General features: G+C 34.8%; 2 protein-coding genes across 2 annotated transcripts in view; both read right to left on the bottom strand.

Moving 5' to 3' along the window:
* gramd1ba (GRAM domain containing 1Ba) overlaps window positions 1-9,621 on the bottom strand; it is a 74,413-nt gene extending 64,792 nt beyond the window's left edge. The window contains exon 1 of the mRNA XM_051120596.1: window positions 9,229-9,621. Within this exon, the coding sequence (XP_050976553.1) occupies window positions 9,229-9,371 (143 nt within the window). The 5' untranslated portion in view covers window positions 9,372-9,621. The remainder of the gene's footprint in view (window positions 1-9,228) is intronic.
* A 4,479-nt stretch (window positions 9,622-14,100) lies between these two features.
* The window catches only part of LOC127171760 (CXADR-like membrane protein), a 73,746-nt gene continuing 60,306 nt past the window's right edge, over window positions 14,101-27,540 (bottom strand). Inside the window, exons 4-7 of the mRNA XM_051120619.1 lie at window positions 25,516-25,683; window positions 23,759-23,881; window positions 20,126-20,267; window positions 14,101-18,409 (exon numbers count right to left, since the gene is read on the bottom strand). Coding sequence (XP_050976576.1) covers window positions 18,061-18,409; window positions 20,126-20,267; window positions 23,759-23,881; window positions 25,516-25,683 — 782 coding nt within the window. The 3' untranslated portion in view covers window positions 14,101-18,060. The remainder of the gene's footprint in view (window positions 18,410-20,125; window positions 20,268-23,758; window positions 23,882-25,515; window positions 25,684-27,540) is intronic.

Here is a 27,540-nt window from a genome sequence, read left to right as displayed (position 1 = left end):
ATACAATGCCACAACTACTGAAAGAGCTTACGGGTGGCGATGGATATAAGTGTAGGCTTAAACCAAATGTCGTACCATTGATTTTCCCCACAAGGAGTCTTAACACCTTGTATATTGACCCATAGTCCAAATATGTATAAACTGACGTAGATTTTTTAAGTAACGTAAACCTTTGATGGGCTTTCTACTACGTATTCCAGTAGGAGACATCATTTATGTATTATTAAGCCATACAAGTCTTAATCACAAACAATAAAGTACTTGGTTCGTTAAAAATTCATGACCTTTAGACAGTTACAGAAACTTCCTTGGGGTTCCCCTTAAATAACTCCCAATAATATTCAAGCACAGCACTGTTTCACAATGAATACATCTGGTGCCACAATTCAAGGTTCATAACAGCACCAACCATCCTAAAAACTAAAATTACATGTGTGAAGCACATGTAAGTGCTTAACTTGGGTGTTAAAGTGTTCAAAATGTAAAACATAAATTATAATTCTAAAAAAGGAGAAATAAATACAATAATGTTCAAAAGTTTGTGGTTGGTAAATGTTTTTGAAACTCTTCTGCCCATGAAAGCAACATTTATTTGATAAAAAAAAATACAGCAAAAACAGCAATACTGTAAAATATTATTACAAATTAATTTAATTAATAATTTAGTATATTTTAAAATACAATGTATTCCTAATATCTTTATTTCTTATTTATATTATTATTAAAATGTATATTGGTTCATTTTCTTTTTTAACACAATTAACTCAGCTTTCATTTTTTCCCCGTAATTTGTTTCGCTAGCATTACAGCAGACTATATAAACATGCTATTGAGCATGAGAAGACACAATAAAGAACTTATATAAGAATATAAATTTACTACATATATATATATATATATATATATATATATATATATATATAACTATATTACATCAGTAATTACCATCAGTTACAGAAAAATGTGTGATTAATTAGTTCATCTTTAATTGACTGACAGCACTAATTTCTTATATCTTATATTATTATTTTTTTTTTAATAAAAAATATTTTATAAAAATAGTGATACTTTTTTTTTGTTCAGGATTTTTTAATGAATGGAAATATCAAACAAACAGCATTTTTTTGAAATAGAAATCTTTTGAAACATTATAAATGTTGTTTACTGTCACTTTTGATCAATTTCTCGCATCCTTTCCAATTAAGAGTATTATTGTTTTTTAAATCCCATTGATACCAAACTTTTTAAACCGCACTGTATTGTGGTACCGTATTCTGTGCTTTACGGTTTCACAGTCCAGAGGAAAGTTAAAAGTTTTCAGTCTCCGAGCAGCTACAGGAACTCACTCGATGTCTTAAACGGGATTGAATCGGACAGCATAATCATATACAATGTTCCTCATGGGGTGATGTGTTTAAAGCTTCCACCACCGTAAAATGCTGAGAAATTGAAATGTGAAATTTATAGTCAGCCACCGCTGGCGTTAAGCTTAATGTGAGATAGCGTTTCCCTTTGGGGCCGTGGCACATTCATGAACTGAAAAAGGGAAAATGACACATAACAGCGTGACCACTTTCAGCCCGACTTACAAATGACACCATCAGTGAGGTTAAGAAAAAGCGATGATTAAAACATTACATTGTTTTATATATTTTTAAAAACCACCAGAAGTGGATTCAGAGGAAACATCAATGCATCTCTGCACTATAGTCTCAGCCTCGAGGGTTGTTCATAGTGACAGTGGTTAAATCGATAGAGGTTGCACAGTCATTGCATTGTGGGCTGCTAGGCTTGCCTGAGCTTGACTCCCATTGATAGCGACTGCGTCATATTTTTATGCATTTGTGTAACACATCAAACTGACAGCTGTCACTGAAAAATACCACTTTCTTTTGTAAGATTCTTTTAAATAGCTCAAGAACGACTATGCAGCATTCAGAATTTTGCTGCTCTCTAAAGATGATGCATTCTAAACATATAAAACACTTTTTGTGCTATGCAAGAGGACAGAAGAATCTTACTACCACAAACACTAGAGGCTAATATAACTTAGAGACCATTCAGATAATAATGTGTGGGTCGTCCAGCTGTGTTCACATAACACTGGATGAATGTTTGGGAACTTATGCAACATCATGAGTAACACCATTATAGGGACAGAAGAAAGGCTCAGCCTAAAAAAATCTGTGTATCTTTTTATTTTATTATATTGAGATGGCATACATCCACTCACTGTTTATGCAACTTGATTTTTTTGTACAATGACCTAATTCAATTTAGCTCCTTCTGAGTCACCAGCCTGATTCACCATGATAAAAAAAAAATGCCACATGCATGGAAAAACACAGTATTTCCTGTCTCTGGCCTTCTTTTATTTCTCTTTATACTTAAATGAATGTAATTATCCAGTAAATTATAAGTTCAGAGTTGTTATGGAATAAATTTCATTTTTGTATAGTAACCTATTGTTAAAGGTCTTGATATGATAATCATTCAAGATGAGATTAAGTTATGAAATACGTATAAGTGCTGCCCTCTGGTGTCCTGTAATGAAATCTACTGTAAATATTTTTATGTACTGTAAATCAAGAGACTGAATTTGCTCCTTTTGCAGAAAGTTTTATTTTTACGTAGGCCGACATTCACTTTACACTAAATGACAAATACATTCATTTAGATATTAACACAGATTAATAAGAATATAAATACGCTAAGATCCAAAATAAGTCCCAAAATAAGATTAAGATAAGACTAAAACTAAAGACTAAAAACTCTCTCTCTCTAAGCTTTATTTATTGTACATCATGACATTATATATATATATATTTAAATTTAATATTTATTTTATATATAAAAATTATGAAATCATATATATATATATATATATATAAAAGATAAAGATATATATAAAATATATATAATATAATATAAAAATATAAAAAATATAAAATCATATATATAATAAATAAATATATATATATTTAAATTTAATATTTATTTCATATATAAAAAATTATAAAATCATATATATATATATATATATATATATATATATATAAAATCATATAAATATTTAAATTTAATATTTATTTCATATATAAAAATTATAAAATCATATATATATATCAGATCACCTAAAGCTAAAGTTAATCTTTTAGAACACTAATAATTTTTTTTTTTAATCACAACATAAACACGACAAATTTTAATTTTTAGATTAAGCTCATCTATATATCTATCTATCTATGTATCACAAATTCACATAGAATAGATCATAACACAAGTGCGCATGAAGGTTAATAATTTATAAACATTTATTTATACAGATCACCTAAAGCTAAAGTTAATCTTTTAGAACACTAATAATTTTTACAATAATAATTTGTAATCTTTAGTGAATCTCAAAATAAATCTCCATGTATACTGTATCGTAACGTTAATAATTAATATTAATCATTTTTACATTACAATACAGTATAAATGGATATATTTTGAGAATTGCTAAAGGTTATATTTAACGGTGCTATTAATATTAATTTTTCAATTTAACTATTAATTTTTACTGTTTTTCAAAGATTAATTTAATGACTGCTCTAGACATTAAAGTGAAGCAAATGAGCATGTAAAACTAAATACAGCAAAAAATAAATATTAATATTAATAATAATCATAATACCTCCCAAAATAAGATATTTGCATTTCTAGGTCACTAATTAAATAATTATAAGCAAGCGCTACTAGTTTATCAGTGAAGCATTTATGACTTATGTGATGCTGCTGTCCATGGTGCTGGTCTCTCTCTCATATTATCTGTGTGTTATCTGGAATGCTGAAGGCCCCTAGCAGGGGTGGGTTTCTCAAGGCTCTCTGTTGAATCCGACTCACAAAAACTCATCAAGGACACATTTCTATGAGTCTGAGCAGCTCTTAAGGACAAACCGACCAGCATGACTTGCAAAACAGTGACTTCATTTCATATTCATCATTTTTGCCTTGAAAGAGATCAGTCAGTCTTCTGCAAAAAGGAAGGCACTAAATTATGACAAAGACACAGAGGAACAGAGCTCTAGAAAAGCAGCTCATATCTTTTCATTCTCTTGTCTGATGTGTGCACTAAACAGAACTTATAGATTGCAGATAGACTTCTTATCTCGTTACTGTCTAATGCACACCAGCAAAATATGATATGGCTCCATACCACAGACAGAATATGTCATCACCCATGTCTAATTCGGGCAGGACTATGTTGGGTGTCTCATAGAGGTCATAGGTAATGGACTAACAATCAATAACGTGCATAAAACTGTAATGGGCCGTACTGCGCAATGGGTAAAGTGATCCAGAATAGGCCTGTGGAAATAACGATCCTAACAATATGATTTCACTGTATGTGTGGTATCTTTTTGCAGTTTAGTAATAATTTATTAAAATACCCAGAATACTCTGTAAACAGATTTTGCTGAGCAGGTTTTTACAAAGGAGAAAGTGTGCTACTGTAAGGTACTGTAGGTGCTTACTAGCTGGTTACTTAAAGGATTAATTCACTTCCAGGATCAAAATTTCCTGAAAATGTACTCATCCCCTTGTCATCCAAAATGTTCATGTCTTTCGTTCTTCAGCCAAGGGCTGAGCAATTTTTCTGATTTTATCGATTATTTCAAATTTAATGTTTTGCCAATCACAAATTTTGAACAGAAAAATTACCAAACGTTAGAATTACACAGTTTGATGATATCCCAATGATAACAAGGAAAACATTCCAGGATTTTTTTCATATAGTGGACTTCAATGGTGGCCGTTGGGTTGAAGGTCCAAATTGCAGTTACAGTGCAGCTTCAAAGGGCTCTACATGATCATGAATATGAAAGATCTCATCTAGCAAAACAATCTGTCATTTTCTAAAAAAATGTATATACTTTACCACAAATACTCAACTTGCACTAGCTCACAAATGCTTTGCACACATTACCAACGACCGATATATTGATTTACCTCTATTTTTCCCTATATTAAAGCTTTTTACCATAATAGACCCTTTTCACGAGACTGTGATGACGCGTTTTAACGGTTATCATCATATAAATCCTTGAAATTTTTTCATATTTAGATTTTAAAAAAAATGTATGTACATTTATAACACTATTCTTTGTATCATATTTTTATTAAATTACAAAAAACTAGTTAACACAAATGCGAGAGGGTGTTTCTAATGCTGCGTCTATTGGAGGGATGGTAAATTTGACATAGTTCTCTCTTCTGACTGCCGATATCAGTCTCTCTCTATTTTTTTCCTTTGAATGAAAGTCATGACAACAGTATCGGTGAGTTTTTCTTTTGTTATTCAAGCAAATGGGAATGCAAAAAATATATTTGTGGTACTCTCCCATTCACTGCTCTCGGATTTTACCCAACTATTACCCGCTATGAGAAACCCGGAAATGTGAGAAAGGTCCATCGGTCATCGGTTTTGTAATATCGGATTCACCGATAAACGCCGCCATCTTGTGGGTGTTTATACTGGCAGGATTGCCATTTCAGCGCGTCTGGGGGGAGACGAGACAAAAAAAACCGGCATGCATAGGTAAAGCACTTGCTTAGCTGTAATTAGTAAACTTTATTTAACATAACAGCCATTAATGTACATATTAGATGTGTTACATAAATGCCTGATATGTAGCTAGTTTATGCAGTTTTGGATCTAAGAAACAGACGAACAGAGTCACGCTAGATAATCTGTCCTAATAAACACGTACATTTGTCTGAATTAAATAATACACAGCCATGAATGAGCACATGCTGGAAATGAAAGCGCTTAATTTAATTCTCTGTTGTGTATAGGCTATCATTAATCTCGTTAGGTCACTTTCATTTTGCTGTTCACTCACTGGGTTGATGCTCAGGAAATGTTCCAGCAGCCACCGCATGTAACTTTTAACAAGATTCACTTGTTTAAAACACCCTAAATTATATTAACATTTACTATAGAACCATTATTTCGCTAATACACATCTAAATATATACAACTCTATGGAAATTAATTATTTATTATCTCCGCGAGCGATCGCAGTTTGAGTCTAGTTCTGTGTAAACAGCGCTTTGTCAGAATCTAGAACGACAAAATATGAGTGATTCTGATATAACACACCAGTTTAGAAATGCAATAAAATACTTTGTTTTGTTAGTTATATTCCAATATTTCAGAGAATATTATTCAGTGAATTAACATTATCCAGTGAGCTATTCTTCACTCTTTATATTAAACAGCTTATAAACCTACTAAAGCTGTAGTTTAAAATGAAGTTGATTTGACTCCTGTCCTTTATTTATTTTCTCCATTTGAAAACATTAGACATTCTATTCATTTGTTTTGCTTAGTGTTGTAGCTGATGCATTTTATAAATAAAAAAATTATAAATAAAAGGTTTTTATTGTTGTAATATGAAGATTAAGGAGGAAAAATGAAAGTGAAGTATGGACTTACTTCACTCAGTCACTTATTTACTTTATAACAGTAAATAAGTATCAGTTCTGCATATCGGTTATTGGGCACATAAACATGCAAATAATCGGTAAGGGTTATTAAAAAAAAAAATCAATATCGGTCAATCACTAGTCACGTGTGACCTTTCCAGCGTGATTTTGTAATGTGTAAGGTCAAGCTAGTGCAAGACGAGCATTTGTGGTTAAAAAGTATATAAATAGAAAGAGTATATACTTTTTTTTTAGAAAATGACAGATCGTTTTGCTAGAAAAGACCCTTATTCGGCTGGGATCATGTAGAGCCCTTTGAAGCTGCACTGAAACTGCAATCTGGATCTTCAACCCGTTGATCCCTATTGAAGTCCACCATATGGAGATAAATTCTATATTGTTTTCCACAAAAGCCTTAAAAGCCTTAACTGAAGTTCACTGTAAAAAACAATTTGTTGAGTCAACTTAAAATAATTTGTAACCTGGCTGCCTTAAAATTTTAAGTTCAGTCAACTCAAAAAAAGTTTATTTAACTTGAAATGTTAAATTATACTAAGTGACAACTTAGATATTTGAGTTGAATCAACTTAAAATTTTAAGGCAGCTGGGTTACTAGACACAAATATCTAAGTTGTTACTTAGTACAACTTAACATTTCGAGTTGACTAAACTTATTTTAGTTGACTGAACTTAAAATTTTAAGGCAGCAGGATAACAAATTATTTTAAGCTGACTCAACAAATTGTGTTTTTTATTTTTTACAGTGTAAGAACAACATGAACATCTTGGATGACATAGGGGTGATTAATTATCAGGAAATTTTCATTCTTATACGTTAATGGCCAAAATCAATTAAGTCTAATCACGTAAAAAAGTAATCATGAATGCTTCCAAAAAATGTAACTGTAAAATAAAGCTTAAAAAAACTGAAAAATAATCCAACATTTATTAGCAATTTTTAATAGGCTGTTCATTTTTGACCAGGAACACCAAATTAGATAAAAGATTTTAGCACAGCACAAAAACTATGAGAAAAAGCTGCAAATATCTTTTTATTCTCAGCAGGAAACTGGCTTCCTTAAGTACCACAACACTTCTCTTTAATACGTTACTTAACACGAGTTCATACTATATCAACATGCTCACAGATCAAGACCAAGATGGATGGATCAAGTGCCTGAAATGTATCTGTACACATCAGTCTTCCATCCTTTAGAAAGCCTTGTCATGATGCATCAACCTTGGGATTCTCTGGAGAGAAGCCAAGGAAACGTCTCCTACGGCAGCCGATATAACGTCACGCCTTAACCAAAGCATGCTGTCCTTGAGTTCCTGGCAATCTGAATGAGAAGGTTACAAGAACAAATGAGCTGGGTAAAACTCCCAGTAAATTAATCATTTGATTTAGCAACGTCTGATCGATGATGACTTCAATTATTTGGTATACTGTGCGGTTTTCTTCGGTATATGAACTGGGTAATCAAGCTAATAAAAGAGTTGAAGTCTGCTACTCCTGCAGCCTCTCATCGCAGTGGTAGAGAGCCAGCAGTGTCTACAAGGTTTGTAGGTCATGATATTATAGTACAAGGACAAAATTGTGTTACTAAGCCATCTGACTTTCACTCTACATTCTCTGTTAACAAATCCAAAAATTGGTAAAGATTGAAAACAATTGATGACATTTTAGTGGGTGTTTTCTGTAAATCATGGTTAAAAAAAAAAAAAAAAAAAAAAATTATATAAGTCATAAGATTTTTTTTTTTTAATCACAACATAAACACGACAAATTTTAATTTTTAGATTAAGCTCATCTATATATCTATCTATCTATGTATCACAAATTCACATAGAATAGATCATAACACAAGTGCGCATGAAGGTTAACACTGCATGGAGCCCTTTAGGACCACCACAGCGTCCATCTGTGAACCCACAAACTCATAGTGAAGGTCAGATGGACTGATTTCAGACAAATCTGATATTTAGATCTGCCACTGAAAACACTGCAGCTCTCATTCCTACTGCAGTGTCCTCTAAATACACCGGCTCAATGGTTAATCAATCCCTACATGCTGCCTGTCTCTGAATCGAGACCAACACATAGTTTCACATGTTCCCTACAGCTGTAAACCTCCAAATCGGTTCCACGAACAGTCGGCGCACCGAGAGGTCATTGCCGACCCCTAACTAGGCTGTAAAATATGTGCTTAGCTCATGTTTATTTACAGATCTACTAAAAGCATTTAATTAAATAGTCCGCTAACAAGGTTTTGGAAGTCCTCTTGAGCATTTGCTGTAATTGCTGGCAATCTAATTTCAGCAGATTGCTTCTGCTCTTCTGCAAGCACAGAATGTTTGGACGCCCTGCAGATTTAATAAAGCTGCAAAGATTGAAATGACTTCAAAGATGACAGAAAAAAAAATCCATTTAGAAGCTTCGCTCTCTTCTGTTTTCTTTTTTTGGAGGGGGTTCAGAAATTAAATGTGATTTTTGAAAGAGAAATAAATGGAGGAATAGTAAAATGAGTGGCTTGTTTGATGGCTTTAAGCAAAAGTCACTGAACTTTGTAGTTAGTAGATACACGTCCAGATGCCAGCATGATTGACACTTGTCAAAATGACTGACGTTTGTCTAAACTAACTTCACCACAGCTGATTAACTGTTCCTATATCACCAAAATCAGCTTTAATGCGACCAGACTGATTATATATTGAACACCTGGAACATCGTACTGAATTAGAGACAGTGTGTCTTACCTCTGATGTTTCCTGGAGCTAAACGGGGAGAAGGATGTTTTGCTCCTCCGGCTGGAGATGCTCCTGGACGGGCTGCTGCTGTCCTCCGTCGCCTCCTCCACGTTTAACTGCGGAATAATCTGACCGCCAACTGTACAAGCCATTTTCCTCGACTGCTCGTGTAAAGTGCATCTAACCTCCCGTGAGATGGAAAGTTCGCCTCAGGACGAAATGAGGACGGGAGGTGCTGTTTGCGGATCTGGACGTGGGCTGGACTGCAGGGGTTGGGAAGTGATTCGAATGATTTGTGATTTCAAGAAGTGACACTTCGTGTAATCGTACGAAATCATAATGAATTATGTATCAGCGCGTCTTAATGAAATAGTTCTGTGTGATACGAGCACGGTATTCGTAATGACATCACTTTACCTCATAAACTCAACATTATTTTTGTCCCATAAGTCTTAGCGCTTTAAAGCGTTGTCCGATTCGTGAACGAATCGTTCTTGTGATTCGAATCTTTCCTGTGATTCAGTTTAACCGGTTCACGTAACCACTCGAAAAGATTTATTGAAGAATTCGTTTAAATTAGATTTAGAGGTTCTCGAGTCTGATTCATTGAACCGAAAAATCTATCGGACATGTTTGATTGGTATGATCAGAGAGCTTTTAAGTGGGTTTGTAAACAGAATATTTTCATTATTATTAAAACAAACGTTTTTAGCTCTGAACTTGTTCTTTTTCAGTTAAGAAATGAAAATGTGGAATTAATTTTGTCATTGTTTTGAAATGATATAATGACCCGTGGCTGCAACAGATATGTACACATGGAATTACACTATAATAATCAATTATATGAAATTACACATGGAAATGGTTCGGGTCATGCAATATTTCACGCGATTACGCTTTGACGTAAATCACATGACTCTTGAACTGGTTCTTTGAATGAATCTTTTGAACTAGCTGTTCAAACAGAAGCGGACCTCCAACTTTGTCCACGAAGGATTCACAGCAAATTAAACATAACAATTATGACTGTTTGGTAGCTTAGCAAGGTTTAGCCGGGTCTAAACGTTTTTGACAAGTGTGTTCTCGTGTCCTAAAGCCATATGCACTTTAGAGGGTTTGCACTTACCTCAGGATATGGTCAGTTACCCATGCGCGGCCATATTGGCGATACTCGGATGTAAACAACAGCATGGATTGCAGCGTTAACATACTACTGAATATGTTGTTATGCTAATTTATTCTATCTGAACCACAGAAACTGTGCATAAATTAGAAATAGAAAATTAGAAAATGTGTGGAAGCTGCTAAATCATATAGAGAAGAACTTAGTAAGGCCACAATATTTCGATAAACTAAAGTTATTAGGTGGTAAATATACATACGAGCAGTATTAATGAAGACATTAGCCTAATATACCTACATGGCCGGAAATAATAAGAATAAACACAAATTTTGTCAAGGTTTTTGCCCTCGAAATGTACACATTAGATTACAGTATAATAACCAATTCAGTTTCACACAAAAGTGGTTTAGTTCATGTAATATTCTATCTGATCATGAGTTGAGGTAAATCACAAATGAGAAATGACTTTTTTAATCCAGTTCTTTGAATGAATCTTTTGACTATTCAAAATGAGTCAGACTTACAACTTTGTCCACCAAGAGTCAGCAAATTAAACATAAAAATTATGTCTCTTTTGTAATTTAGCAAGGTTTAGCTGTATCAAAACAAATATAATACAATGTATCTTTGACAAATGTCTTCAATTACTTGTCCTAAAGCCATATATGCACTAGTGGCCGGTGGTATTTGAGGAAGGGACATTTTAAAGAGTATATGAGTGGACAAAAATACATATTTTTTTTAGTTCAGGATGAGTCGTCAATATTTTAAGCCATTTTCCCATTGATTGAACAATTTAGTCTTCTAAAAGCTAAATTTGTTAATAGTAGGCTACTATAAGAGCAACAAAACTCACATTTTTAACTCAGTTCCTCCTCAGGAACCGAATACACTGCTCTCCAAAAGTTTGGAAACACCCCTGGAAAAGTGTGGTTTTAGACGATAAATAAATCCTTATAATTTTTTTTTTGAGTAAATAAATTAAAGTAACTTGACATTATCATTGAAGACCAACAATAATAATTTTCATTTTGATTACATAATAATGGCAACATATACATGTCAAAGTCAGACATGCCCCTTTGCCAGCTGTGATGCCTGGTTACTGGTTTAAACTTGGCCCAGGTTTTTCAAAGATTTTTGGGTCAGCACACCTTAATAGCTTCAACAATTGATTGCCAATTACATTTAGAATACAATGAATTTAGGCCCAGATTATGCAGAGCTGTAATAGCTGCTAATGGTGGATATTTTGATGAATCGAAAATTTAATTTTTTTTCTGTGTATAAAATTCTTTTCTTCGTAGTTTGTGTTGTCCCTTATCAGTGCAAAATGATCACAATTAAAAAGAATTTGTGTTGATATTGAACAAAACCCCACTTTTCTAGGGCGTTTCCAAACTTTTGGAGGGCAGTGTATAAAACACACTATATTAAAGGGCTATACATAGACTGTTCTACTAGATATAAATGGTCTTCCCACACGCCTATGTTTTATTAATTCCCCCTTATTTTATACAATTGTTTTTATTCAACTGCAGTTAAATGTACACTGTGGGCAGCAGAGGGCGCAATTGCACTAACACTGCAACCAAGCATCCTAAAACTATACGAGATCATCTTATTGTAACAAGTAAGTGAGGAAGGCGGATTTTAGCCATTTCAGAACAAGGGCTCTGATCGATTGGATTTTTTTGTATTTTTGTATAAGAGATTTGGGTCAGTCGTTGCCTAACAGCAGTGTGAAGTACTCACAGACTCTATGTTAATGATTTGTCAGACTGCATACTGATGAAACATGCCTGAATCACAATGAGACTGAGAGAACAATTACACCACAATGGAAGGATTAAGGAATGAATAATTAACTTCCTTTCTTCTTCTTCTTCTTCTTCTTTTTTTTATTTTTAGCCCATAAGACACTCCAGAAACTTAATCCAAACTGACTCGACTCTCAACTTTAGGAACGCATCAAATGGATGGCTGCTACAGAAAATGTATTTTTACAGCCATAAATACGTAAGTAACATTTCAAGGGTGTATTTAAATTTGCTTGGAGTTTGGATTTTGATTCATCCACATAGACAAAAGGCAGCTTATCTACTTTTAAAGGAGAAGTCCACTTCCACAACAACAGTTCCCAAATAACTTACCCCCTTGTCATCCAAGATGTCTTTCTGTCTTCAGTCGTAAAGAAATTATGTTTTTTAAGGACAGCATATCAGGATTTTTCTTCATATAATGGACTTAAGTTGTGCCCCTAATTTTGAACTTCCTAAATGTAGTTTAAATGCAGCTTCAAAAGGCTCTAAGCGATCCAGGCCGAGGAAGAAGGGTCTTATCTAGCGAAACGATCGGTCATTTTTTTTTTTTGGAAAATAAAAATGTGTATAATTTTTAAGCACAAAAGCTCGTGTAGTGCAGGTTCTGGCATGTGCGTTTACGACGTACTATTGAATCGTGGAAAGGTCACGCCGAACGTAGGAACTACAGACCCAGTGTTTACAAAGCGTACAAGCAAAGACTAAGAAAGTGCAAGTAAGTCAAACGCTGTTCACAAACAACAAGGTGCAACAATGTCGGACGATTCTGAAGTTGTAGAAAATAAGATGGAGTTTTTCGCCATACTCTACCTTTTTGAGCCGGAGTACACAGACGATTAACTTAAACGTGATTCGTAGTAGTGATGGGAAGTTCGGATCATTTTACCGACTTGGACCTTTGAGTCTGGTTCAGCAAAATCAACGAATCTTTTTTCGAGTCATTTCATTAAATTTAACAAACACGTCACATGACAGTCCCATAAGATGAACGAACGACTCGAAAAACCCGAAGACTCGAAACAGGTGAACTAATTCCAGTACAGAACCTAAAAGGATGTTGCGCATGCGCAACTGAACGAATCACTTCCCAAGATGACTCGTTCTTCGCGAGTCACATTAAAGATTCGTTCAAAATGAACAAATCGTTTAAGAATGACCCGTGGACGCGCATCCAAGAGCCTGTGCGACGCGAGCTTTTGTGCTTAAAGTATACAATTTTTTATTTTTCCAAAAAATGACAGATCGTTTCGCTAGATAAGAGCCTTCTTCCTCGGCTGGGATTGTTTAGAGCCCTTTGAAGCTGCATTTAAACTACATTTTTGAAGTTCAAAATCGGGGGCACAACTTCAGTCCATTATATGAAGAAAAATCCTGAAATGCTTTACTCAAAAACCATAATTTCTTTACGACGTAAGACAGAAAGACATGAACATCTCGGATGACAAGGGGGTGAATAAACTATTTGTAAATTGTTGTTTTCCTTTAAGAATGGAAACGCCTGAAACGTCTGTGCAATGAACAGAAAATGACACCATTTTCATTGGCTTGCCACTGAATGCTTTATTACAAACCAAAAGAAAATCATTAAGATACTGTACAAATATACATTTGTAATGAAGAAAGGAAATATGTACAATGTATTTTACCATTTGTTTAAAAAATATCTGAGCGGGAAATGGCCTACTCATGCAGTCAAAACACCAGACTGACCAAACAAAACTACTGTATAGAGAGAACAGCTGTAGAAGTGCAAAACCGATGAGAATGAGTTCATTCAATGTTTATTCGGTGTAATGAAAGGCGACGTATTAATACAAAAAGTATTTACATTGGTAGCATTTTAAACAAAACCCTTTAATAATGCGATTCTTAGTATATAATGTACTGATATTAGCACTGAGCCAAAATATTCGTCTTTCTCTAGCTATCGGTGTCATGCAGGTCCATTGCCAATAGTGTTTAGATGCACATTCTCTCAAGCAATTGTATGCAGGGTGTTTAACATTAGAGCTCAGCATTCAAACTGTTCAGCTGTGACTGACCGAACACTAACTCAACTGAACCATGCGTCTCAGCACATATCAACAGCAGACTCAGCCGAACAGGAACAGCGGGTTGCGAGGAAGTACTTTGACTAATATTACTTCATTTCCTCACTTTCCCTGCGTGTGGAAAGAGACTTCAAAGCCGGGGAATCGACCGGGCTGTGGGTTGATGCTAAATCAATGGAAATGGGTGCACATTCTGTGTTCTTTTGCATTGGAGTTGTGAGGGATTGGATTTAGATAAATAAGGTCAGCCTTTGGTTCCTTTACCTCTTCCAGCATTGACATCTAAGTCTTGTTCCACGCAGAGACACTTATTCCCTGGTTATCCGGCAAGAAGACATTGTTCTGTCCTTAAGGGTGACCTGTCACTTTGAATATTTTCTGACATCTTGTTCATCCATCTAATTCATTTCTGAAGACACAAATAACAAGACTGTCTCTTTCAGGAGAGGAATCCATGTTATGGTCCCCTGCTGTTTACTAATGTGGATTTAAAAAGCACATTTTTCCAGCTGGGTCTGGGTATGAACGCCTCTCTGAGCATTCAAATTCATCAAACATTGAAATCTAAGAAGGGGAAACAACTGAAAAACAGAGAAAATATATTGCAATGGCATTAGAGTAACCTGAATATAACTAGGATACAAAAAAGATTAATGTATATAAAATCTGCACTCAAGAATTTAAAGCTTCTAACCTACCGCAGTTACATTAATGTGTTTAAGCTAAAACAGCTAAAAATAAAATGAATCTTAAAACTCAATTGCTGAAATGACAAAAAATAGTCAGCTATACAATATCGAACACATTCAAAGCTCATTCGCAGGCCCAGACAAAATTTGCACTTTTTTCACATTTTTTCAGTTGATTTTTTTGAATAAAATGATATACAATGTCTTAAACTGAGCAGAAAGTACTACATTCTTTTTGGTACCTGAAAGCATTAGCAAATAACCATAATATTTAATAAACAAACACAAAAATGAAGGGTTATGTAGAGCAATGGCCTTAGCAAACTTACAAAGTGAACAAAGGATGACTTAAAATGATTTAATCCTATTTAAAATATTTAAAAAAAACACACAAATAAAATCAGGTATGTAAACTTTAACCTTTTAATAACTATTGTTTTTAAGAACATATTAGAATCTTGGATCTTCTTGAATCACAATAATAAATTGTGGTTAAATAATTTAATTAGTGCTGTCAAACGATTAATCACATCCTGTTTTTGTTCACATATATATGCATGTGTACTGTGTAAATTTATTATGTTATATATATCTATATCTATCTATCTATCTATCTATCTATATATATATATATATATAATTTAAACAAAAACTTTTATTTTGGATGCAATTAATCACGATTAATCATTTGACAGTACTAAATTTAATATATTAACACTCGCAGTTTATCGTAATAAAATGTTTCAAAACAAGCAGCGTTTCCATAATTTCAGCAGAAACCCAGCTAACAATTTTTTTTTGCTAACATTCCTATTATGAAAACGTTATTTTTTAATGTTCTCTGAACAGTCAGAACATCCAAGTTTTATTTTATTTTATTTATTTATGTATTTTTTGGTTACGTGAATGTTAAGGGAGCATTCAATTTTATTTTGCAAACATGGCAATGTTATTTTTGAACATTCTGAAACAAGTAGTAATATTTAATAAACATTAGATGAATGTCCAACTAAAATGTTTCAGAAATAATAACCTTTTTGTGTTTATGTTTCTTGTTAGCGGGGAATACCCAATGCTATCTCACGACCAATTCGTATGTATTTTACGAGGTGGTTAATTCGTACGAATTTTATACGATTTGTTTAGTCCCAAGTGATGAGCAGGTTTGGAGGCGGGGTTAGGGGCAGGTCATTCTTACAAGTTAATACGAATTGGGGAACTCATAAAATATGTATGACTTAGCAAAAAATTGTACGAATTTTAAATTAGCAACCTCATAAAATTAGAGATGCACCGATCGATCGGATAAATGCATACTGTGGTAGAATTATTAATAATATGTTTTATTAATTAAAATTATAATTATAATTTATAATATGATTTAGGTACGCAACATTGCACGACCAATATGATTGCCCAAATATCAACATGACTGCAATGTGACATTGATTTTATACAATAGTATTTCAAAAAACAAGTTAAAGTTTAAATTAAGTGACTTTTAGAATTTTAGACACAATATTGACTGTTTGTGCTCAGTTTCATTGCAGAAAATAGTTCCAATCAAAGCCACAGCAGAACTGCTGCATGTCGGTGTTTTCTTAATGATTCCATGTTTTTGAATGATTCAGAAACCCATTCATAAAGACTAAAGACTCACTCATTAAAACAGTCTTTTAATTTTTAAAACATTAATTTTATTAAAAATAATTTTTGCATTTGAAATTTTGCAGTGTAAATTAATTTATAGAGAACATCTGTAATTTAGTCTAGATTGGGGGAATTGTTTAATAAAAAAAAAATTTAATAATTTTTTTATTATGTACATTTTTTGGCATTGGGAAAAAAGTATATATTTTTGTTTGTATATGCTGTCAATTATTCTTCTTAGAAAGAAAATCAGAATCGACCAAGAAATTGCAATCAGTGCTTCTCTACATAAAATATATACGAACTGCCATGCGATCAGGTTGGAATACGCTTAAGAAATCTTTTGATTAATTGTGTTGAAAAAGGTGGACTTTGAGTCAAAAAGGTTGAGAACCACAAATGCAGAGCTTTGTGAACGATGTTCGAATTCTGCGGAAAACCGGAGCTTTCCACACATGCAGATTGTGTGTGGGCCTGCTTTTTCAGTTTCATCGTAATCATTTAGACACTCCAGATCCATACAAACCAGCACAGAATAAGCCTGACCCAACCTCATCATACTTGGATCCAATGGGATGCGCCAACCAGACATCTGATTTCAATTGCAAATACCAAGAACCAAAGCGGAGCCAAACCATTTCCCCACTGAGACGATCAACCTCATTACTGAAGATACTGCTTACATTATCCTGAAGAATGTGAATGAATGATTTAAAGGGAATGTACACACACATTACGAATGCTGTTAGATATTTGAACTAAAAATATATGGAATTCCTATAAATACCTCTTAAATATGGAATACGTCTATTCGTATGGAATATTTATAGGTCTAATGAAGAACAAAGAAATTTACTGTCACTGTTTATGTCGTAGTGTGTCGAATTCTCCTCATTCTGGGCCAATCGCAGCGTCTGTGCCCAGCAGGTGACCTGCCATTGGCTGTTGAGGTGTGATGCCCACTGGGCCGCCTGGCGAATGCTGATTGGCTGAGGAAATGAGTGGCAGATGTGAATCCTCGTAGGGGCAAACGAGCAGGTGCCGGAAAGAGTCCGCTTTTGTGAGTTTCTCCTCCAGTTCTGTAGCTGTCAGTTCAAAACCAGCGAGGACAGGAAGTGTGCGGTCAGGTAGACAGGCTGTCTGTCTGGGTAAAGGCAGAGTTGTATCTGTGTTCATATCTGCCTCTTTTGTTTGCTTAAACCATCATAACAACACAAGCCACAGCCCTCCACATCCAACCCCCCCCACCACACATTTTTTTCTCTGTCTTTACCCTTTACGCTCCACAAGGGGTCTTCTTTCACTTCAGTGTGCACATAAAAACAACAAAAGCATTATTTTCCAACACAGTCGAATCTGTTGAATCAAAAGGCCTGACCACCTGGGTTTTCCGCAGGGAGTGGGAAATCCTTTGGGAATGCTCCTGATACCAGATGTGGGATTTGATGCTCGCTGCTGTGTGTGTATTTATCTGTTTGTGTGTATGTTTAGGGTGTTTATTATTCCTACACAGTTTGGAATGCCTTGGTTTGGGCGGGGATCATCACCGGCGTGGCGCCCATCCTCGCCAGGTTCCCGGGGCTGAGCTTTGCCGGGCTGGCTTTGGGGCTACTGCCGGGCTCCGGAGGTTTGGGGACCACATGGTTGTACGGTGGTGGTACCGGAGGGAAGTTTTCGGGCTGTCCGCTTTCTTTAAGGGCAGCCACGACAGGCAGTCGAGGCCTGGGCCCACGGGGGGCGCTGTTGTGCACCATAGACTGAGTGGAGGAGGCCCCGGAGCGAGAACTACCAGATCGGGAGGAGGAGAGAGAGTTTGGCTTGACCAGTTTGGCTTTGGGAGCCTCCGCATCTTCCCTAAAACATAAAGAGAGATTTTTTTTATCTGGCTTGGCCAGTGGATTGCAAGCATGCAGTCTTAGCTCTATCTATACTCAAGGGGCCTTCAAATGTCTGTGCCAAATTGAAAGTGTTATTATTCAGATAGCTAACTATAAACATGTCAGCTCCCTTAAAAAACATTTTATTTTCAAACTGTTCATCCTCCAGGACAGTAGTTCACTGGAAACAACATAATTCAATGTGACTCATTTCTGAACACAAAGACATAAAAAAATCTTTATAAAGCAAAAAAATACACATCTAGTTTCCTTTTAAGCCCCAAATTTCAAATATAGAGTATGTAGCTTGTGGGATTGTCCACCCAAAAATGAAAATTTTATCATCATTTACTCATCCACATGTGTTAAAAGAAGATATTTTGAAAAATGCTGGTAACAAATTTAGGTTCCCACTGACTTGTATTAGTTTTTTCACACACAATGGAAGTCAATGGGAACCAAAACTGGTTGGTTACCAAAAATTGTCAAAATATATATTTTTTGTGTTCCATAGAAGCAAAAAAAAAATAAGTCACACAGATTTTAGACAACATAAGAGTGAGTGAATGATGAGAATTTTAGGATGGACTATTGTCTTAAATATACAGTGAAATATAAACTTCCAGTGAATCTGTTAGTTTGTAAAATATATTTTGAGCAGCATAATCAAAAGTATATCTAAAAAAAAAAAAAGGAAAATAAATGAGGAAAATAAGTAGTTATGTAAGCCTTGACTTATAAGTACACTACCAGTCAAAAGATTTTGAACAGCAATTTTTTGTGTTTTATTAAAGTCTCTTCTGCTCACCAAGCCTGCATTTACTTGATCCAAAGTACAGCATAAACAGTAAAATTTTGAAATATTTTTATTTAAAATAACTGCATTCTATTTTAATATATTTTAAAATGTAATTCATTCCTGTGATTTCAAAGCTGAATTTTTTAGCATCCTTACTCCAGTCACATAGCCCTTCAGAAATCATTCTTATATTCTACATTTATTATTATGATTATTATAATTACTATAAATATTATTATTATTATTATTATGTTGAAAACAGAGTAGAACTTTTTCAAGTTTCTTTGATGAATAGAATGTTCTGAAGAAAGGCATTTATGTGAAATATAATTTTTTTGTAACATTATAAATGTCTGTCATCACTTTAGACCACTTTAAAGCATCCTTGCCTAAAAGTATTAATGTCTATAACTATATGCCATATGGGTTGAGCAACTAGCAAGAAGAATTTCTATTCAGCAACCTAAATGCATTTTTTCAAGTCTGTGCTAAAACGTGGCATGTCTAAAAGGGCTCTAAAGCTTTAGAGTTTGTGTAGTTAAAAGCATTTACATTCACAAACTTTTGTTTTGGGCTTTACGTTTTATAAAATGTTCTGATAAATCCACTAAAACACTCAAACCCTTCAGGCTACTGACTAACAAGTTTAGGGAAAGTGATTTCTATTACACTGAGGCCTTGTTACGCATCTCTTTAACCTCAGCGAGAGCAGTGTATATGTGTGTATCTCGCTGTCGTCTATAATTCATCCTGACACCGGCAAATTAGCCTAGACATGAATGCAAGTCAACAAAGAGAAATGGAGCTGCTGCTTTAACAAGCATTATAAATGGTGTCAGGCATGTAATTTGCATTTACATTCTATATGCCATTTTAAAAAGTTTTTTTTTTAACCTTATTTCATTGGGTGCTTCTTCCTCCTCATATTTCTTCTTCTCTTTCTTGCGGAAAACAAGCCAGACGATGAGGATGATGAGGAGAACGCCGAAAGACACGCCCACCACGGCACCAGCCACTACGCCCATCCCACGGACATCTGCAAAAGAGCCGAAACATCACAACTGTTTCTGTTTTCTAAGAAGTTATGGTGATTGCTAAGGAAAATGTCACTGTTATTATTGTCAAGTCAAGTTACATTTACATATGAAAAGTCATCTGAAATTTTCATCTAAAATGAGCATTTTTATCAGGCTCCTATGTTTAGGTTTAGAAATTTCACTCTAATGTATGGCAATGTATAGGTCATTTTCTATGCAATTAAAGTGCAATAACTGAACATAAATATTGGAGCCTGATAAAAATGCTCATTTTAGATGGAAATTTCAGATTGCACTTAGAGGCTTTTGCATCTGAGCTCTTCATATATAGCGTTTTTTTTTTACAACAAAGATTGTTAAAAAGCAGCTTCAAAGTAATACACAAGAAAATAACAGTATTAATGTTGCAAAATTCTTTTATCAAACAAATACAATTTCAGCTGTAAAGCAGCTCTACAGAAGATAACAGTGTCATTATTCAGCTCAATTCAGTTCAAAGTTGATTGTTCAGTTCAATAACAGTGTGAATGTTGTAAAAGTTCATTAGTTATAGGCAGTGATGGGAATAACGGCGTTACTAACTGCGTTATTTTTTTCAGTAACAAGTAATCAAATGAATTACTGTTTCCCCCGTTACAACAGCGTTACCGTTACTGACAATAAAATGTGGTGTTACTATAATTTATTATAATATTATTATCTGTGGCGGGAGGAGCAAACGACAGACACAGTGGGCGTGACGTCAGGCCTCGGAGAGGCTTTTATTAAACATTAAATAAACAAAAGTGTCCAAAAAGGGGAATAAAAAGTGTCCAAAATAAACAAGGGTTCTGGTGTCCTCATCGTGCTGGGGGTTCCGTGAAGGAGGGGCAGTGTTTGAAAGGGAAAGGGTCCAGGTAAGGGGCGGAAGCCAGCGGCGGCTTCATCCAGCGGCTTCGTCCTCCTTGGCCCACAGCACGTCTGGGGGATTCAACGGCCCGGCATCCTCGCCCGTCAGCCGTCTAACAGGCGCAGTACTCGTCCGGACCGCGGGTCCGGCAGCTCGTTGCTTCGGCGCCGCTCAATCCCCCTCAACACTCCCTTCCTGGACCCACGAGGACACCAGCATGCATACACGGGGAAGAGACTGGTCTCCTGAGGAGAGGCGCGCTCGGCATTTCAACAGCGGCAGTGATGAGGCTTCATTCACGTCAGGTGTGCCTCATCACACGCCACCAGACCTGGCTGTTTCGGTGCCCCTCCTCTCTCACACACCCACTCCTGAGCCTAGTGAAGGGCGATGATTAAGGGACGGGATGATGATGATAATTAGGGGGGAGGCAGCCGACTCGTCACATTATCATTTTATTTTTCAGTTCATCTGAATGGATTCGCAGTGCACCTGTATTTGACGAAGTGTAAACTCTAGCCGTCGCTTTGTCTCACACACATGAAAAAAATAATTCAGAGGGAGAGAGACTTACATACCGTGCAGAATTGACGCGCTACATGTAAACGATATTCTTTGCTGTATTTTCCTGTCAAAATAATGGAGCTTCTCTGGAATTTTTAATATTTTAAGAACCAATGGTTTCTCGGCTAGCAGGCGGAACTAATGACCACAAATATGGCTTTTCATCTGAAAGAGTTATGTATTAGCAATTTAACAGGTCCGCTTAATCTAATGTTAACCTAGAAAAATGTACGCTATTCAAGAGTCAAGAGTGTGGAAGCTGAACAGTAGCTTTATGACAGACGGAGGCCACATGCTCTTAAAATACTCCGTCATTTTTGATCATACAGATAAGAGTAATACATCTTTCCAATCTGCAAAGAATCAACATTTATTTGTGTGTACTCGCAATAACAACAAGATGTTGCGCTTTTGTAAAATAATGAAATCAAACAGGATGCGCTTTCTGCCATCTCTGTCTCTGTGAACCTGAGCATGAAACTCCGGGTATGCTTGCCTTACAGATATGAAAAATATATCTATAGAGAATGAAATATCCACTTTCAAAAATCTTTAGTTGAGGGCAGCCCTAATTAGTTATGAAGTGAACTCAGTTTAACTATAAAACAGTTCTACAGATAGATAATAGATAGATAATAGTGTCAAATGAATCAAAAAAATTTTTTTGATTCATTTAAAAAACAACTCTTTGACCTAAGGGTTCAAAAAAAGAATTAAACATTGGTGTGTACCTTGTCTAGAACCTTGTGTTTCAAAAAAAATCAACATAAAGCGACATAAATGGAATGACCCATGCAATTTCTACAGACCAAAATTCTATAGAAGCTTAAGACTCTTTTGACTTAGGCCAGTAAGCAAGTACCCAGAATATTCTATTCTATTCTATTCTATTCTATTCTATTCTATTCTATTCTATTCTATTCTATTCTATCTTACACAAACACAGAGCCCAGAAGCGTTTAAAACTTTTTAAAAACTCAAACACTCAGTATCCACTACTGTATTTATGGAAAACACTCTCCATTCTTTGAAAAGACACATAAAACAAAGTTTCCATGCTCAGAATAGCCTAACAAACAGCCTGTAACAAGCAAGCAGCCCCCTCTGCATTGCAGATACCTGAAGGAGTGCATCTCACCATGAGAATACTCCAGCAAACAGCGCAACATTAATCAACCTACCGCACTCACTACGTTTCTTCCTTTAATAATATTCCATTTTTTGCATGAATAAATTTCTCTTTTCGCCACATAATTAATTATTTCTTCTAATTCCATCATCTGATATTTAATTATGCAGCAGAGCTCTTTGAGAAAGGTTTGGAGGAAGGAATTAAATCAATGAAACACTGTGCTAAAGAAAAGGATGAATTCTTTATTTGGATGTTAAATAGTGCTGAAACATCACACTGCATAGCAGAACGGGTCAGAATCTCACTGCCATCTTCGCAAAATATACAGTGTGTTGGCAATGTACTTGAGTTGATGGTAATTAAATTAAGTGTCGGAAGCAAGAAGAAAAAAAAAATAGGAGTATGATTTATGATTTGCATAAAGCTTTTTAATTGTGTCTGTATTAATGTGCGCAGACAAACAAAAAACACACTTGGCTAAGTTCAGAAAAAGTACATAATACTACTCATAGCATTACATGTAGTCAGATAAGCTAATGTTTCCCACAATGCAAAGCAATGCACTCTATTTGACCTAACAATTACAGCTTGACAAATAAAGCAGCAGAAAAAGTGTAGCATCTTCGCCTTGACTACTTTTTGACCAGACTGCAAAAATGAAACATTTTTTTGACAAATTAGCTAAAAAAAATTCAATTTGCATATTTATTTCCAAGGTAATGAAAACTGGATGGCACACGCTAAATTAAAAAATGCAGCGCAATGAGGTAATGTGTCAACAATGTTGCATACTACGGTTTAAAGCATTTATCACTGCACGCTGTGCACTATTTTTAGAAAGCAGCAGGTAGTCTTCACAGTATGCTACGCTAGTATGCCATTCATCCATACACACAGGTACTTACAGTGGACTTTGACCTCTAAAGTGCAGTTTTCTTCTCCGACATCATTGCTGGCGGTGCATTTATAAACACCCGCGCTTTCCCTTGTCAGATTTTTCAGTGTCACAATCTCAGGGTTCTTCAGATCTTTAGATGAAAGAACACAAAGTTATTTGTCATCTGATAGGCTAATGAATTGCATCCAAACAGACACAAAATGACAAGCAATAAATCCAGTTTCTCCAATATTAATCTAACATTTTGTTGGTTTGCTGGGATAAAAATAAATAAATAAATAAAAAAATCTCTTTTGCTCACCAAGGCTACATTTATTTGATACAGTAAAACAGTAATATTGTTAAATATTATTACAATTTAAAAAATAATAATAAAACAATTTTTCTTTTTTATTATATTTTAAAATGTATGTCTATAATGGCAAAGCTGAATGTTCAGCAGTTATTTCTTAAATGTAATAAATCCTAAATAAAGTATTTATTTCTAAATAAATCTTACTAACCCCAAACTTTTGAACAGCAGTGTACCTGTATATTAAATATCAAATGTGACCCTGGACAACAAAACCAGTCATAAGTAGCATGGGTATATTTGTAGCAATATCCAAAAAAACATTGTATGGGTCAAAATTTTTCTTTAATGCCAAAAATCATTAGGATATTAAATAAACATCATGTTCCATGAAGATATTTTGTAAATTTCCTACCATAAATATATCAAAACTAAATTTTTTATTAGTATTATGCATTGCGATTTTCTCAATATTTTGATTTTTTTGCACCGTCATATTCCAGATTTTCAACTAGTTGTATCTCAGCCAAATATTGTCCTATCCAAAAACCATACATCAGTGGAAAGCTTATTTATTTTCACCTTTTCATCTTTCAGATGATGTATAAATCTTAATTTTAAAAAAATGGACTCCTATGACTCTCTTGGACTCTTATGGTTTTGTGGTCCAGGGTCACAAATAAGCTCTAATTGGCTGTGACTGTGTGATGTCAAGCAGCATTATCAAATTACGTGATTAATAAAAACGAAGCATTCGACAAAATGTTGCTTTTTATGGCTGGTTAGGACATGGACAAGATTTATTGCTTGTCAGTTCATCACAATGGGCCTGATTAAGAAACGCTTCACACTTCAAGCTTTGCGTATTGAACCTACAACCTTTTGGTTGGTGTTGATTTCATTGAAACCTCATTTCTGACGTGAAACAACTACTGAAAGTGCACAGTTGGATGAACAGAGCATGTTCTGCAAAATTCTCCATAAAGCCTGATGAAGAGTAGAGCGCACATTACATTACACATACGTCACATCTCCAAGCTGATCTCATAAGAGGGGCTAATTGAGGAGGTAGTGAAGCATGTGGGGTAAAAAGTGCTGATGGAATTGATGTAAATTTAATTTGAGAATGCTTGCGGTGTTCAATTGGCCCTGTAGTGTCTTCATCTATTTTCTGCTCCTCCAGAGAGGAGATGTCCACATGATTTACTCCCCACGCTTGGAAGATAAACTTAACGCTGCATTTTTTTCTTCATGGGAAAGCAGTATTAAAGTGATTGGAGCAGAGCGAGTTAGTTCAGCGTTTAAAAATGTGGCCAACAGGTTACAGTCGAAAGATCATCTTCACCTACATTTCATTATCTTAATATGGCACACATGCTCTCCCAAATTTATTAGTAATAAATATCATTCTTAAATTTCCTCATGCTTACAGACGTAAATGATGAAATGCTATTACTTTTCTAGGAGCTCACCTATTAGGGCCAGCGGTGGCAGCTTGCCAGCATATTTTCCTTTGTCTAAGACTCTTTCCCATTTGTAGCTGATTGGGTCAGAACCATCTGTGGACTTGCAGCTTAGTCTGACATCACTTCCTTCCAGCAGACGACCCTCCATCCAACAGCGTGGTTTGGACGGCTTCACTACATTGCAAAACAGACAAAACACACATGGTATAGGTAAATTAAACATGATGTTATGAGTTATTTTGTATCAGCGAATTCAACCAAAAATGGGCTTTTATAATAAATAACCATATAACCACATGGTAATGTATATTTTTGGATAATTTAAGTAAATTTTATATTAACAATATAGGCATTTTAGCTGGAAATTCAACATAAAAGGCTTTTATGTTAAATAACCACAATTCAATAAAAACATTTGCTTTTGTATTAAATAACCACATGGAAATGCACATTTTTGGATAAATCTGTGATTTTTTTTATCATAATATAGGCATTTTTGCTGGAAAATCAACAAAAAAGGCTTTTATGTTAACCACATAGTAATGCATATTTTTGGATAATTTAAGTGAATTTTGTATAACAATACAGGCATTTAAACTGGAAATTCAACAAAAAAAGGCTTTTATATTAAATAACCACATGGTAATGTATATTTTTGGATAATTTAAGTAAATTTTGTATTCACAATATAGGCATTTTAGCTGGAAATTCAACAAAAAAAGGCTTTTATGTTAAATAACCAAATAACCACATGGTAATGCATATTTTTGGATAATTTAAGTGAATTTTGTATAACAACATAGGCATTTCAGCGGGAAATTCAACAAAAAAGGCTTTTATGTTAACCACAATTCAACAAAAAAAATGCTTTTGTATTTAATAACCACATGGTAATGCATATTTTTGGATAAATCTGTGATTTTTTATTTTTTTTTTATCATAATATAGGCATTTTAGCTGGAAATTAAAAAAATGGGCTTCTGTGTTGAATAACCACATGGTAATGCATATTTTAGGATAATTCAGAGAATTCTGTATTACAAAATTAGCATTTTAGCTGTAAATCCAACAAAGAATTGGTTTACATATTAAATAATCACGTTAATGCATATTTTTGGATAATCCTGTGGATGGTATATCATAATATAGGCATTTTAGCTGGAAATTCAACAAAGAATTGTCTAAAATGTTAAATATCCACATGGTAATGCATATTTTTGGATACTCATGTCAATTTTTTAAATCACAATATAGGCATTTTAGCAAGAAATTAGCTTTTATATTTTTTTAATTTTATAGCAAAAAATTTGCTTTTATATTAAATAACCACATGGTAATATATACTCCTGGATAATCCTGTGAATTTTATATCACAATAGGCATTTTAGCTGGAAATCCAATAAAAAATTTGCTTTTATATTAAATAGGCGTTGTAGCTGGAAATTTAACAAAGGATTGGCGCACATATAAAAAAATCCAATATTGCAAAATGTATAGTTTAAATTATAATAGAACAAGCATTTAGACTATGTAAAATCAGATCTGCACACTCACACATGCACTTTTAGCCTTTTTGCATCATTCCCCATTTAGATCTCTTTTTCCTCACATCATGAACCTTTTAAAAACCAGTGTGATGCCAACGAGCTCTATAACGTGAATCTGTAAAACAACCCGTTCGCCATTCGGTCCTCAACCCCCCGCTCCTGCCCACCTCGGCCATCAGCATCTGCTCCTGCCGCCTCTATCTGCTGAGCAAGGACAATTCTGCCCCGGCACTCGTGGGGGGGATGCAATTACAGCCGCTGAGTGGGATGCAGGTCCCCTCCATCTCCCGACTCTGTCAGGATCACTTACGGCGCACAGAGGAAGCTGCAGTTGCGTCCTCTGCCAAGCCATTATCTTAGTGTTGAACAAGACAAATGCTAATGTTTGCCCCTCGGAATCGAACGTGTCGTTTGAAAGCCACGGACCATTTGTACAAATGCATGCGTAAATTTGTGGTGCTCTTAAATGTCTTTATACAGCTGG

Source organism: Labeo rohita, chromosome 10 (genome assembly GCF_022985175.1).
Source record: "Labeo rohita strain BAU-BD-2019 chromosome 10, IGBB_LRoh.1.0, whole genome shotgun sequence".
Lineage (NCBI taxonomy): Eukaryota > Metazoa > Chordata > Actinopteri > Cypriniformes > Cyprinidae > Labeo > Labeo rohita.
Note: the sequence above shows the minus strand (reverse complement) of the source record. Positions and strands in the feature narration are given on the sequence as shown.